Source organism: Strongylocentrotus purpuratus, unplaced genomic scaffold (genome assembly GCF_000002235.5).
Source record: "Strongylocentrotus purpuratus isolate Spur 01 unplaced genomic scaffold, Spur_5.0 spur5_scaffold_8, whole genome shotgun sequence".
NCBI lineage: Eukaryota > Metazoa > Echinodermata > Echinoidea > Camarodonta > Strongylocentrotidae > Strongylocentrotus > Strongylocentrotus purpuratus.
In genome coordinates this window covers 8,944,506-8,960,589 of record NW_022145614.1, presented here as the reverse complement: position 1 = coordinate 8,960,589, position 16,084 = coordinate 8,944,506, and the positions used below count along the sequence as shown (strand labels likewise).

Sequence of the window (16,084 nt, the reverse complement as noted above, 5' to 3'; positions counted from 1 at the left end):
TACAATATTGTGAGAATGAATAGAAACCGAAATGGTGGTGGGGTTTATATACGAAATTCGATATACCTTTGACTTTGGAAAAAAACATTTTGAAGTTAATTTGAAGCTATTGTGTGCTAGAATACATGTCGATAAACAAAAACCTTTGTATGTGGTTGTATGGTATAGACCCCAAGATTCTAATAAAGAAATTTTAGATCAGTTTGATTTTTGTAATTTTTAGATACACAATCAGTTGATTTTATTGTAACTGGTGATATGATATGTGATGTCATGAAGAATCCACCTTCTTGCCATACAAAAAGATAGCTTTTGTTGGCAAGTGATTTTGAAATGAAACAAGGAAACAAATAATAACTAATACATCTTCTTCTACAATTGATTTACTGTTTTCTTCAAATGATGAAAATTTTCAGTTTTGTGACGTTGTACCCATTTCATTGAGTGACCACTTATTGTTGCTGCAGTTGGCAAAACAAAGTCACCTGTTTCAAGACATAAATACATCTCGTATCGAGATTTTGATAAAAGGAATTTCGAACTTTTTTTACAAATATCTAAAGTATGCATCTTGGTTTAACATTCTTTCCGAAAATGATAAATAGACAGGTTTTGAAACTTGGTTGATTTGTTCGAAAAATCATTTTAAATTAACATGCCCCTCTAAATTTCAAACGAGTTAGAAAAAATAGTAAACGATGGATTTATTATAATATCATTTTCTTTGATGCGGAAAAGGGATGCTTGCAAGGAGCACATATCTCTCTGGAAACCTCCGATTGGAATGATTATAAGAAAAGGTTACTTCTTATATATGTAGGGCGAAAAGAGTATATATCACAGCTAATATTTTTTCAGGCTAATGGTAACAGTGCAGAAATGTGGAAATTGTTGCGTAGTAAAATTTTACCAAATTTAAAGGCACGCAGTGGCCTCAAATGTTTTGTTCAAAATGGTTATAAACATACTGATTCCAAGAAATTGCTAATATTATACATTACTTTCTTTTTCAACTGAAAGATGAAAATCGCTTTGACTCTAAATCTGTTTCCCTTTCATCAAGTATCTTGCAATGATGTTTTAAAGATTTTTCAAGACATTCCAAAGAGTAAAGCTCAAGGTTTAGATTGTTTACCAACTTCTGTTTTAAAAGATTCTTTGCCATTTGTTGTTCAGTATCTTACGCATATTATTAGTTTGTCTTTGGCAAATGCTTCGATTCCTCCAGATTGGAAAACTGCAAAAATAACTAAATTGTATAAGGATAGGAGCATGACCGATCCTCGAGAATTACTATAGACCTATCTCAGTCCTTCCAGTTTTGTCCAAAGTTCTCGAAAAGATAGTCTTCACACAAGTCTATAGATATATTACGGATAATTCAATTTTGTCTGACAATCGATTTGGATTTCGTCCCAAATATTCTACTAAATCAGCACTTGTTATAATTACAGACAAAAATTCGTCAACAATTGGACAATGGTTTCATTGTTGGTCTTGTCACTTAGCTTAAAAGATGGTTTGAAGATTATCTTTCTTTAAGAAAACAAATTACAATTGTAAGTTGGAGTAAATCATGTCCCGCCTTTGTTACATTGCTGTTCATTCCGAGTTTCTTAATGATATTACTAATGCATAGCGCAATGTCTTCATAATATATGCTGATGACACATGTCTTTACTATGCTTCTAATAACCGGGATGTTCTTGCCCAAATGAAGAAATATCATTGATTTCAAAGTGGCTGAAGTGTAATGAATTGTTGTTGAATACAATGAAATTTAAATTTATGCTATTTGAGCAAAGAAAAAAATTATCATATTTTGAAAATGCTCGTCTTTTTGATGAAAACTGGAAAGTCTTTAAAACGGGTTGATGAATGTAAATATCTATGTGTCATTTTAACACCTTCTTTAAGTTGGGACGCCTATATCTATATTCCATCTCTGAAGAAAAAGATAATTTATAATTTATATTGTTTGAAAAGAATTATGCATTTTGTGAGCAAGAAAACTGCTGTCATATTGTATAAAGAACCTTTTCAACCTCATTTTGATTACTGTTTCATCGTATGGTACAATGCTGATATAGTTTTAATCAAGCAGTTACAAGTATTACAAAATCGGGCTTTGCGCATTGTTCTGAAAGTTGATACCGGATTTAGCTCCCAGCTTATATACTTAATATTTGGATATTGATCGCCTTGAATTCCATTTGGAGAAAAAAAAGCTATATGCTTTGTTTTTAAACTATTCCACAAATTCGTATCGCATTCGTTAGGCTCCCGGATATATTTGGAAAGAAAACGTATATTGCCTTAGAAATTCAGACTACACTTTGTAAATTGGTAAACCTAAAACAAATTTTATGCGATTGGGTAGCATTTTTGCCAGTAACAAATTATATCATCAATCGCCATGTCTTTCACGTGATAAGCAAAATTATAAAAAAAATTGTTAGAGTAGCTCAAGAGTATAACGGAAGCAATCATTAATATGCCATTTAAAAAATGTTTGTAATGTTTGTAATGCTTTTTACCCAATATTATTATGTATTGTAAATGATGTATTTCTTTCTTACTATCTTTGACTACTCTTTTGTTGCCCCTTCCTTGTTTTACTTCTCTTCACTTTGAAAGGTATCCTATATCTCTATCACTCTTTCCTTCTGCTATATGTATAAAACTCCATAATTGTAACTAAGCAATTAGTTATGGGCCCATGTAATGCCTTATATATGTTTTGAAATACGTTTGTATTGTATTTTTTCCGACAGGCGTATAGTAATGTTGTTGTCAAATTCATTTGTGTAATACCACACACAAGGACATACTGAAAAACGGCCTTTTTGGCTGAAAGTGTGTTTTTAACCGTGTCTAAATAAAATCAACAACAACAACAACTAAAACTTCTTCCTTTTCTAGTCCATTTCACGGTCCTATGCAGTAAATAGTAAAACCAGAAAATTTGTCCCTGTTGAAATTTATATTTTGCTGTGTGCGGGACTTGAACACCCTTTATATTTCCACCAAGTCTGGTGTCAGCGAATGATGACCTTCTGCAAATGGAGACTGACGACCATCACCCTTTAATGTCTTGCTTAAGGACGTCAGTTATGTCATTATATATTTGTTTACCGCCGCCTAAGGAGTTAGACTCGTTTTAAAAGGGGGTCGTGGGTGTACCTCGTACCAAATTATAACTGAAAATTTTCCAACAAAAAAGAAATAAAAATGAACTCATCAGATTTATAAATTTTATGCCAAGGGTGATAGGTATTAATTATCATGTTGTAGCATGAGCCTAAAAAAAAAAAAAAAAAAAAACTTGACAAAATATTTTCAATTTTCAATATTTATCTCCCTTCGAGCATTTCTCCTTTCCGCCGTGTGATCTTCTATACAAAGTTGGTGACATTTCATGAATTCAAAAGGCAACAGCGACCTTGCTGACGTCTTCTGTTGTTAAAACCTATTGACAGATACAAATGTATAAATTAGAATATTCTGATTCCTCTCTGTATACGTACAAGAAATATTCTATTGTTTTATGAAAATTGTAAATACCAGTACAAAACTGAAGCACGGGGTCGTAAAAGAAGAAAACAAGACAGTAGTATACAAAAAATCTATGTAAGTGATAGACTTTTTACATTGTAACAGGATCGACCATTAACTTTATTTGATAAGCTATCACTCACTGCTCACTACAGCGATAACAAGGCCATCTTGTACGTTCTTGCACATTTCAGTTTGCACATCTTCACGATTGTGAGTGTTTTCAGCGGTTTGCGTTAACATGGCTCTCAACCGTGTCTTGTTGTTGGTTTTCTTGCTTAAAACATTACCGTTTTGTTCTTGTTCTGATCCCTATTGCGCTCTTGATGGTGAAAATCAGTATTCTTATGAGGAGGGTGCAGTAGACGATTACTCGAATTCTTGGATGAGCACTAATACCGGTGAGTTATAAAATAAGTCTCGCGATGTGCCCGCCTCTTGTAAGTGGAAGCTTTCAGACGTGTTTAGTAGAGGTATTACCACTTGAGTCGCTAACAATGAAGATGTTTGGATAAACAGACTAAGAATATTGGCAGGACCCTGGAGAGGAATTTGGAGAGCCCTTGTATGGCAAGGAGAGGGAGGGAGAAAGAGATAGAGAGAGGGGCTATGCAGAACGCACCATATTTGAAAAGCACATTCAAAGTGGCCTAACCTGTTATATCATTGCACTCTTCTCTTGCTTCCCCCTATATACAGCCATTATTATGACCTCAGTACGTTAGTGAATTCACACTGTTATGCGTGTTCCTTTTATTTTAGTTTTACCGTAATTTCAGCCGTATTAGGCCTACTGCTAGAGAAAGTAACCGTCTTTAGGGGCACGAGAAAAAAGAGAACAGACATAAGATCGCAGTTACCCTGAATTTCATATAAGAACTATGTCCCATTTGCAGGCCAAAACAAATGGAAAGGTTAAATTCCAACATGTTATTACCAATGAAAAAAAGGAGTCAGTCACTCAATAGTGTCTGACAGTGAAGTCTAGAGAGTAAACGGATTTCCTTGCACACTTTGAATACTAGGACACTGATAACATTTAAATTTTACAGGTATACCATGGAGCTTCTACGCTAGTAAATCCATGCTCTATATAAAGAAAAAATGCATTGCATGTTATTTTGGACTCGTTCAAAGATGAAGAAAAAAATCTACAAATTTATGTAATTCAAAAGTGTAAAAAAATACAACAAGTTAATGAAATTGAGTACCTGTCTTTTGCTTACGTTGGAATTGTGACATAAATGCATTACGCAATGAACTATCGAGAACTATATTGGTTTATTCAGTCATATCCATGTAAATATTACTTTGTATAACTTAATTGTATTTATATATTTTATAAAGAATATTTCAGGAGGCATGGTATATAGCCTGTTATTGTTCTTTATTTTAGGTTTGTCTATTTTTCGTATTATTTAAATTTATTTATTAATATATTTTTGTTTTGTATCGATCTAATAACAATCCGTATACCGTGTGGCATTATACGTTCACTTGAAACAATTGAAATAGAGAGGCTTTTCAGTTCCTATGAAATGTGATATTATATAAGCGTACCAGCTTATTATACCCGAACAAAATGGTGGTTTTCTCTTACCAACTATTATTATCCACGGTAGCTAGAACTGAAAAGTAAGAATAGGAAAGACACTCTGAAAATAAAACTACCAGATAATTTATGTATACAGGCCAAGGGAACATGGACCATTATGGCCTGATCACATTCTCCTAATAAGGTTAAACGTCTAAGCTTATACTTGCAGGTACATAATCATGGTACATCAAACAGGAGTAGTGAGTGTAACCTCCTCTCATTGCAGTAACTAAAAGGAATACAGATCAGTGGCGGATCCAGGGGGGGGGGGGGGGGGGGGGGGCCTGGGCCCCCCCCCCCCCCCCCTTGAGAAAAAAAATCATGCAAAATCACGCGATTTTTACCTTTTTGGGGGGTTGGGCCCTCCCCCTGGCGCTCAAGGGGGGGGGGGGGGCTCAAATTTTAAAATTTTCGAGGACCAAAAAAAAAAATTGTGCTCACTACCCCCCCCCCCCCCCCCCCCCCCCCCCCCCACTGAGCGACTTTTCGGCTGGCTGGGTCGTTGCGATTTTTTTTGGGACTCAAACAAAACAACAACAAAAAATGTCTGCTTACCCCCCCCCCCCCCCCCCCCCCCCCCCCCCCCCCCCACTGAGCGACTTTTCGGCCGGCGCGATTTTCAAATTTTCGGGAGCAAAAAAAAAAAAAAGTTGGGCCCCCTCCCCTAAGAAATCCTGGATCCGCGCCTGATACAGATACAAACGAGACAATTTTTGGTTAAACTGTAGAGTACCTCATCATAAGGGGTAATGTAGCCAGCTTTTAACTAATGGTTTAAACAGTTTAATATAAGTGAAGTACTGTAAAAATGGATAAAGACGATAACAGTTGTTTTGTACCATTCTCCTTTTTTCTACTCTCTATTTAGGGTCTAATGACGAAGTTCCTTCGGCATCCATCGTCTGTCCGAACGGTAAGTGACAATGCTGAATATGAGAAGGATCAATGGTTAATATGCAAGCCGATTATTTGCTTAATACTAACTCTTTTTTCTTTAATAAAAAAAATGATCACCAGTATGGCCCTAAAGGAAATTGCTTGATAAAAACAACGCACGTTGATTACGTACGGTCGTACCATCATGTTTGTGTGACTTTTATAATCAAAATAACGACCTGAATTTGGAAATGCATTCGTTTGTTCTGTTTCATTCCTATAATTATATTCCTATAAATTCAGATATATTATACAACATAAAATAGTGATGACCCCCCCCCCCCCGCACTAACAATACGAGGTTATGATGGCATGACTTAGTTGTAGTTTATTAGTATTAGCGTTGAAGTCTTTCTGCTGGTAAACTGTCTCGTTTCAGGTAATATAAGTCAGTTCCAGAGATAGGGCCTTGTTCAGGTCATAACTTTAGGCAATCCAAGCTCGACATTATAAATCCTTTCTCTTCACTTTTTTGTTTGTTAAACCTCTTTTCAACATCATCACCATTACTTTTTGTCAATGTTCTGTGTTCCTTCTATATGCCTCTTCACGCAAATAAAGCTGTACGATTCATAATTACAATTTCTTTTCACTTTGCAGATGCTGACACCTGCTTTTCTTACTCTTTTACAATCGAACGATGCCAGACGAATTCAAGCTTTTCTCCTGAATTCTACTGCAATTGTGATTCCGACTGCGATCATTTTGAAGATTGTTGCTATGGGCATAGGAACGAGAACGCGTCTATGCGATCAATGAAGGCCAAGTTCTTCCCAGAAAAGCAATACTGGAGTTGTACCTCGTTCACGATTGGTATTGAATGGTCAACGGCTTGCATTCGTGATGTCCTTGTGGTGAGCATATGTCCATCTTCAGCTAGGACAGACCTTGACTTGGTACAAAGATGTGAGCAGCCGCTTGCGAATGACACTGTCTTCTTTGACTCCAAGGAGATCTTCTACCGCAACAGGTATTGCGCTCTTTGCCACAGCGTGAACTCATCGGAACTCACCCCTTACATCATTTTCACACCTTGTTTGGACAACAGACAAACTGAGAGCAATCTTTGTGGACGACGGCCATTTTTAGTCAATGGAAGCGCCCCTCCACCTATCCGCTGGTGTTTCCATGACAGTGCCATTATATCGCATTGTGATTCACAAACAGGAGCAGGCGTGCCGTGTTTAAACGAAACGGAGAGAGTGATAATCAACGGTAGTATCTACAAGAACATTGATTGTGCAGAATGCAACGGAGTCTCTGTTGCCAACAGTTCCAGTCTTAGAAGGAACTGTGAATTTAATTCCAAAGGCAACACTATTCCGACTTATCTTCCTTACAGCCTGGTAGTCTTCGATATCACCTACATATACCCTCAGCTGCAATGCATGAATGGTCTTCAGTTGTCTGGTACTGAATGCGTTCCAGAGGTCGGCTCCTGGCCTGATTGCAGGAACAGACAAATCATCTTGGGTGTCATCACCAACGGATCTCTGCAGTGCTTCGATGGTTTCGAAATCCTGAAGATTCAGACATACAACAACTATCCCAATACCACTATCTATGAACTGAAGGAAGAGGAATATGACGGAAGTAAAGTAAGCTTCATGATGTTTCCAGCAAACATCGTACCGCAAAAGACCCAACTAGAAGGCTTCACGGAAAGCATACTGGGGGAGAAGCGGGGAGACTGTTGTCGGGACAACACCATTATCGTTTATGAAATGTGTGACATTGAACATGAACTGTCCACTGGCAACAATGTCAATCTTTCTTGGATATCCGACGATATCGACTTGTTTGAACCTGTGCTCATCAATGGAACAACGTACATCATGTACAATCACACCACCTTTGTGACTCCATTGTACTGGGAAAATAATACTTATTACAGACGTCTTTCAAGGGAGTGGAAATTCTCCATAGAACAGTCCTTCTCGCTTCACGGACATATTGTTAACATCGACTCTTGCGCGTACATCGTTGTTGGAAACTCTCTTATTACCGAAAATGAGAGAGATAATGTTACATACTTGGTAGGTGCAAAATACCTTTTTATTTAGTTTATTAAAGCTGACAAACTAGCGATGTCATACCTGATTTCTTTTACAAAGTCATGATACACCAGTGTCTAATTAAACATGATCTTAAACGTTCATGGATTGTAGCCCGTGCGAAATATTAAAGAAAACTGTTGCTCTTATAAGTTAACCACCCCAACAGTAATTTATTCCCTTCATAAAAACAATTCACATTATGCGGTATTTTCGTCATACTTTCTAATATCTTGTCACTCTCAGATATACCAGGAAATCTCATTTCCTCCAGAGAGCTACATTCGTTACCTGAATGGCTCTGTCCGTCTCTGCTGGACTGGACCCGATCCTCCAGAACCTGTCGGCATGTTCGAGTACTCCAAAGGGCAGAATATACTGAACCTCATACTCGCTATACTGTCCTCCGTCTGTCTCTTGGCGACGTTGCTCACGTACTGTATCTTCAAATCTCTGAGGAATCTCCAAGGCCTATCCATCATGAGCTTTGTGTCGGCCTTTTTTGTTGCGCAGGTTAGTGCCAGGACTGTGTGCCTTTATTTTGTTTAAATTAATTTGCCGACAAAATGCAATTTCTCGACAAAGACCCCTGACTTACTTGGCCTTGTACCTCGATTTAACTTCTCAAGTTTGAGTTTAGATAATAAAGAAAACAGGAGCAGTGCAGTTGCAGATTTCAGTTTTCCATTCTTGTCTACAAATTCTGAAATTTTTCTTGAGATACGTGTACCGTATATTCGAAATTGACAACCTTGTTAAATGCCAAGTTCGTTTGTTACAGTTTCTACTTAAATACATTTCACTATCCCTCGTACGTTGCGTGCAATGACCTGTCGAAGATTTCTTGATGCAGATTGTAAAAGATCATAAATATTCTTATTTTTCCATAGGTGATGCTCCAGTTCATCGCTCCTAACATGATATCTTTGCCAACTGTTTGTACGATAGCAGCTACCATCACTCATTATTTCCTCCTCGCTGTCTTCACATGGACGAACATCTTGGCGTGGGATCTTGTTCGTCACTTCGCATCCTCATCTTTCCTACCAAAGAGAAATGGTAAGAAGAGACGTCTGGTCGTCTACCTTACCATCGGCTGGTGTCTTCCTCTCGTCATCGTCGTTCCCTGTCTGATTGTACAAGTTCAGAACCCTTCGCTATTTCGCTACGGCAAGATCGGGACATCGTGCTGGATCTACCAAGCCAGGGCTATCGTGTTGGCTTTCTTGGTACCTGTCGCCGTCAGTTTCCTCGTCAACATCGTTCTCTTTTCGTTAACTGCCTACGGTGTTCACAAGAGCAAACGTGATTCAAGTGCTCTGCACGAAGGTGCTCATGAGCGATGGAAGGAGCTCTTCCACGAACTGGTAGTCCACTTTAAGGTTTGTTCATAATCTACGAGCCATTATTATGTATTAAAACATGAACACCTATCACCAATGAGCATGGGCGTAAATCCTTACGTAATACCTATTGTTCAGGGGGGGATGAATGAATAGATCATCCCCTCTGAACAGGTATCAATTGCAGATTTACGCCCATGCCAATGAGTATGAACTTAAAGGTAAAGACCAGTTTTGGAAACGCCCCCCTCTCAAAAAATGAAATGGAAGCTCTTATTACCAATCATGTGAAAGAATATGTTTGGACCAATACGTGATTATACAAATTTTGCTGAGAAACCGCCTACTAATTAATATATTCGTTAAATTGTTATAACTATTTGAACCTGATAGATATAACGCACGTGTCGCGCACGTGAGGGGTAGTCCCCTATACATCTTTCTGTGTACAGTGCTTGTAATTATCAAGACTGGGCTAAATTTCTTATTATTTTGATTCCAGAACCTCGCAGTACACACCAATACTTATATGCTAGATGATCAACCTTTTCTGATAGATTCCACAACGTTTCTTTCACAATGCAATCGCATGACCATAACTGGTCTTTATCTTTAATTTTACGCAGCTGAATTTACTTAAAACTTGGAAGAAACAAAAACACTTTCATCCCAAATATTGCGAAGTAAGAATGGCTTAACTTCCGAATGCAGAATACAAACATGAAATAGCACAAGGTTTATGGAATACATAAAAACAAGTACAAACTGCATGATGTCTCTGGTTGTCATGGAATCCAGACGAAGCTGCTGTGCTAAGTCCTTCCAGACAACAAAAGCACCATACTAACCACACCGCTCATCCACAGTTTTAATAAGAGCAACGAATTTGTAGAATCACACAGGTCATATTATAGTATTAATGACTGCTTTGAGAGACATAGTTGTTTTTATAAGCTCAAGGGAAGGTTAAAATCGAGCTATTGCCCGAGGGCAATAGCTCGGGCAATAGCTCGATTGTAACCTTCCCCGAGAGCGTATAAAAACAATTATATACCTCACTTAAGAAATCCAGCCATCTGATTGGTCGAATTGCATTCATAAACTTCAACTGTTCCTGTAAAATTCCCGGTAACCATGCTTAAAACATTTCAATATTTTTAATAACCATGGTTATTAAAAAAATAGGTCAGTCTCCATGGTTACCCCATAGGTTTACATGTTAAAAAATGGTTTGAGCGATGGAGGATACCATACGTGTGCGAAAAATTGGTCGCCGGCAATTTCAATACAATTGAATCTCGATCGATCTTACCGACAATTTTATCTTGCATTGTTGACATGAAGACGAAAATTAACTCTCAAAAACAAAAAAACAACATCTGCCGATAGATCTTGATCTAAGTTCGTGCCAATATGCATTGCAAAAGTAAAAGAAGGGTCCGTTTCATGGAGCTTTTGCGAAGCATCCCTCACGCGGAGCCGTTTTCAATCCATTTTAATGTATATATTGGAGAAAACTGCCAAGCATGTTAACGGCGCGCGATAGCCGAGTGGTCTAAGCGTTGGTTTTCGATACACCTCTTGTTGTACGCAAGAGTTCGAATCCCGTCTTCGACAAAAATGTAAATTATTTTTTATTTTTTATTTTTTAGTCTATTTTTTTTCGGCATTTAAAAGTATTAATGACTGCTTTAATATTCGAGAAATAGTTGTTTTCATACGCTCTCGGGAAGGTTACAATTGGGCTATTCCCCTCGGCAAGCCTCGGGGAATAGCACAATTCTAACCTTCCCTTGAGCGTAATAAAACAACTATTTCTCTCAAAGCAGTCATTAATACTATACTATGTCTCAAAAATTAAAGCAGTCCTAATACTTTTATATACCGAAAGGGGTCATAGAATACATGGGCGACTTACCAATCATGATAATCAAGTTTGTTTACGCTATCGAGACAGCAGACTAACTGACTAAGCAGTGTAAGGCACAAGGTACATACAATACGTGTGTGGGACTATGAACGGGCTGGATTTTTTGTGTTACTGAAATGTGCTCAGAATTGACGTAATTCATCTATTAAATGACTATAACAGACAAGAAACAAGCCAAAGGTAAGGACAAGAATCAGTGCTTATCAATATAACAGAAATTTTGCATGAAATACCATCAGGAAAGCTATCTAAATTTGTCAGAAATTAGCGACAAACACACCAAATTCAGCGCTGCAATAACGCACAAAATGGCGTAGAATTCAACTTTTCATTCATCAAAGGAATTCAAACACTTGCATTATACAATCTTCAATACCTGTATCACCGTTATCGCAAGCAATAAAATCACAATCTATATCTAGACCTAGATATACGGCTAATAATAAGACCAATTCATTCACGTAGGGCCTACCCTTTTGGTGTTCTTGCTGTCTAGCGACCAATTCTTCGCACACGTACACGTATGGTATCCGCGATCGCTCAAACCAGTTTTTAAGCAAGACTGAACTATTTCCCGGTAACTTGAATTTTACCCTCGAACTATTACATGGGCGTGGCATTTTTCGTTTATTTACGGGAATGGCTAAAACCATGACTGCAATTTCGACCAATCAGATGGCTGGATTTCTTAAGTGAGGTATATAAATATTCCTTGCCAGGCAATACAGTAATTACTAGAAAACCATATCATACAAATGCAAGAGTCACAAACACTATTATGTTTCTTCCAACTTTGTTGAATGGGCATTTCATGACATAGCATAATTACTTTTGGACAATTCCATCCGGACAGACTATCACTGAACAACTCTCACCATTGGTTGAATATCCCGGACAATTTTCACCTTGATTAATAATCTGGGAAAATTACCCCCGGACAACTGAAGTATTAATCGATGGTAACATCTTTGTCTCTAGTTTTTCTCATTTCTTATTTGTGATGGGAATTATTCCTAAAGCATGGCTGTATCTATATACTTCTTCCAATATACATGCTATTTCTAATACTGCCGCCTCCTATACTCCTGTACAAGTCATGTATTTTGTCTGTCTGTAATCTCAAACACAAACTTATTTGTGTTGGATTTTTATCTTTTTATGCGTCTCTCTCCCCTTTTAATTCACCATCACATTGTCACTCCTTCCTATACCGTTCAGATATCATGCCTGCTTGGTTTTGGATGGTCCTTTGGTTTCATCGCTGCGTTTGCCCAGGCTGCTGCTGTTTGGACAATCTTCATCATCACCAGCTCTCTGCAAGGGGTTTTTGTCTTCGTCTTCTTCGGCGCTAACCAACGGGTCAGGGGTCTATGGCGAAAGAGAATCCGTGAATCCAAGTCAGAAGGGAGAAGTACGAGTAACACAGGAACCCAATCTACGGGAACCAGTCGGGCGAGAGACAGGGAGAGGAAAAAGATAACAGCGTCGGGTTCAGCCCCGTCAGCTACACAAGTCTAAGAGTTTCTCAGTGACTTAGACTTAGACAACCCGTAGATTAGAATACTTTGTTTGGAATTCCTCCCGGAAAGTTTAGAGATGATCGGAAATATTCTTTGCCTCATGATCAAACCTACTTTCCCTCGTGTTTGTTTCCTATACTTTTGTCTATACTAATGGAATGTGTTGATTTGGTTTGAAGGGCCAATGGTCCTTGTCAACGTTCCTTGATGACTGAAAAATACAGTATCTAGTGATAGAAAGGCCGAGAGCAGTAAAAGACAAGATATAAGCGGATAACTTGTGAGGCCATTACAGATGATTATTGCAAGATTCGGTGCTTTAGGGCTTTGAAAAGATGGCGGAAACTATGGAGGAATCTAATTATAAAGTGGTGTGTTTCTGTATTAATAATGCATAAATAAATGTACATTATAAGCCACTTCGGAGATCCTATCTGCGCATCGGCAGGTAAAGGTCATTTGTACAAAAATATAAAACCATCGACTGCTGGATACGTGTTCATTAAAGTTCTGTAATCACCATTCACTTATGCACCGGTGGTACATTCTATGATCATACATAGATGGAATTATGCTGTCCAAGCGGGCAAACAAAGGGTATTCATGAAGCACCACCAGCATTTTGGCAGTGATTATCCTAAAATGCACAGAGATGGACGTCTCCATGTGAAAAAACCTCTGTAGATATTTGGGGGTCATTTTGTACAAAAGTTAACTATAGCCTATAGAGGCTTTTCGGTTGTGTTGACGCCAGTCGTCTTCAAGTGGAAGAACTAATCAGGATTAATTTTCCAAACGGCTGATTTAAAGTAAAGCGAGCCCTGATTCGCCATTTGGTAAAGGTTCAACCATAACGTGCCATATACTCCCGTTTTAATGTTTATAAACACCTCATCCAGATTTTGGGGGAGGATTAAAAAAAGAAGACTGCCTTTTGAAAAGAAATATACTCTATATAGTTAATTGATGCATATATATAGTTGATGCACCCTGTGTGGTTCTAGGACACCTACACCCTGGACATCCATCCCCGGATAACCACCCTCTAGGACAACTACCCCCTAGGGCAACCATCCTCTAGGACGACTACCCCCTGGGACAACTACCCCCGGACAGCTACTCCCTAGGACAACTAACCCCCGGACAACTTCCACCTGGACAACTACCCCCACGACAACCATCCTCTAGGACAAATACCCCCGGACAACTATCCTAGGGGGTAATTATCCGGGTGGTAGTTGTCTGGGGGTCGTTGTACGGGGGTAGTTGTCCCGGGGTAGTCATCCTAGAGGGTGGTTGCCATAGGGGTAGTTGTCCTTGGGGGTAGTTGTCCAAGGGGTAGTTGACTTGGGTGGTTATCCGGGGGTGGATGTTTAGGGGGTAGGTGTCAGGATACAACCTTGTATAACTAAGTACATAACATTTTTGCTTACTTTCTTATGAATTATATATAAATGGAGTGGTATATGTGCATCACAGTCACGTTCGTCTGATTGTTAGCTTATTTGTATATTTCTCAATAAAATGCACCTCCTGTACTCAGTCAAAAGTATGGAACAAGTTATAATCCTGGAACACAGTGTCATCGAGACTTCTCAATTAAGACACAACTTACATCTGACAATCCAATTTTCTAAAATAGTGATGGAGGGGGGGGGGGTATAATTCTTAAATTCACCCCTAAAATTAATATCATGAATGTTTAACTAAAATTCTTCCAAGCGAGAATGAAACGCTCCAATCCCGAAGTAAATTCATACATTTTTTCCTCCATTCTGTGCACAATCAATATAAATATTAATCCATTCCAAATTTATTTAATTATTCGCCACACCTTCATTGCGTAATAATCACAATCTGTCTCCATGTGTGCAATTTTAAGACTTGTTTTTAAATTCACAGGCTGGTTAAGATCATAAGTATGCTGAGTGTCAAATGTGTCAATTTCTCTGAGATTTATGGGTTACATGTCGTTTTTCCGAAGGTTCGTATTTCCGAAGGTTAATAATTCTGAAGGTCCATAATTCCGAAGGTTCGTAATTCCGAAGGCTCGTTACCCCGAAGGTTCGTTATTCCGAAGGTTCGTATTTCGGAAAATAAAATGTAAACAACTATTCATTTTCACCATTAAAGTTCTTATAATACTTTATCAAGTTGAGATATGATTCAAAGCACTAAATGACATTAAAGGGCGGGAGTGGTTTATTCTAAAACGCTCAAGAGATGCCTGAAATACAGGCGCGGATCCAGGAGGCTGAGCGTGCCCCCCCCCCCCACCTCCCGTTAATAAAAGAAAGAGAGAGAGTGTGAAGGAAAAGAAAGGAAAAGGAATGAGGAGAGAAATGGAAAGAAAGAAGAAGACGAAAAGAAAAAGGGGAAAGAAGGAGAAAAAGGGGGGGGGGAAAGGACTTTGCTTCCAAGGCTGCAATTGCCTCCCCCCCCCCCCCCCTTCAAGCTACAGCGGTTCCAACGCCTAGGGCTGGTCGGATGCGGAAGGTGTGCGCGCGTGTGTGTGTGTGTATGTGTGTATGTGTGTATGTGTTTGTGGTAGATTTTGGCAGAGGGTCATCCTTTAAAAATATCAGGGTCCTCAATATCAATAGGCGTTTTAACAACAGCCTGCACACAAAAAATAGAAAATCTTGCGGACAGAATCTTTTCAATTTTCACTATTTTCACATATTTTGTATCCGATCCTTTGGAGCAAATCCCCTTGCTGCCGTGTGATCTTCCATACAAAGTTGTTGACATAATTTCATGAATTCAAAAGGCAACAGCGACCTTGCTGACGTCTCCTCTTGTTAAAACCTATTCACAGATACAAATTTATAAATTAGAATATTCTGACTCCTCTATGTACACGTACAAGAAAAATTCTTTCCATTTATGAAAATTGTAGAAAAAAAGCGCAGGGTCGTACAAAAAGAAAAAATGTCTACAAAAGGTGTTTATGTACGTTACATGATTTACCATTTAGGTATCGCTCACTGCACGCTACAGCGATAACAAAGCCATCTTGGACGTTATTGCACATTTTCAACAATTATAGTGGTGTTTTCGTGGTTTGCGTTAGAATGGCTCTACATCGTGTCTTGTTGTTAGTTTTCTTGCTTAAAACTTTACCGTTCTGTTCTTGTTCTGATCCATAT

General features: G+C 38.4%; 1 protein-coding gene across 1 annotated transcript; it reads left to right on the top strand.

Moving 5' to 3' along the window:
- The first annotated feature begins 3,647 nt into the window (after nt 1-3,647).
- LOC100890691 lies at nt 3,648-13,891 on the top strand. The gene is made up of 6 exons (XM_003729072.3): nt 3,648-3,956; nt 6,021-6,065; nt 6,689-8,124; nt 8,389-8,655; nt 9,033-9,524; nt 12,634-13,891. The coding sequence occupies exons 1-6, from the start codon at nt 3,797-3,799 to the stop codon at nt 12,931-12,933; spliced, it is 2,700 nt and encodes an 899-aa protein (XP_003729120.2). The 5' UTR covers nt 3,648-3,796; the 3' UTR covers nt 12,934-13,891.
- The last annotated feature ends 2,193 nt before the right edge of the window (nt 13,892-16,084 follow it).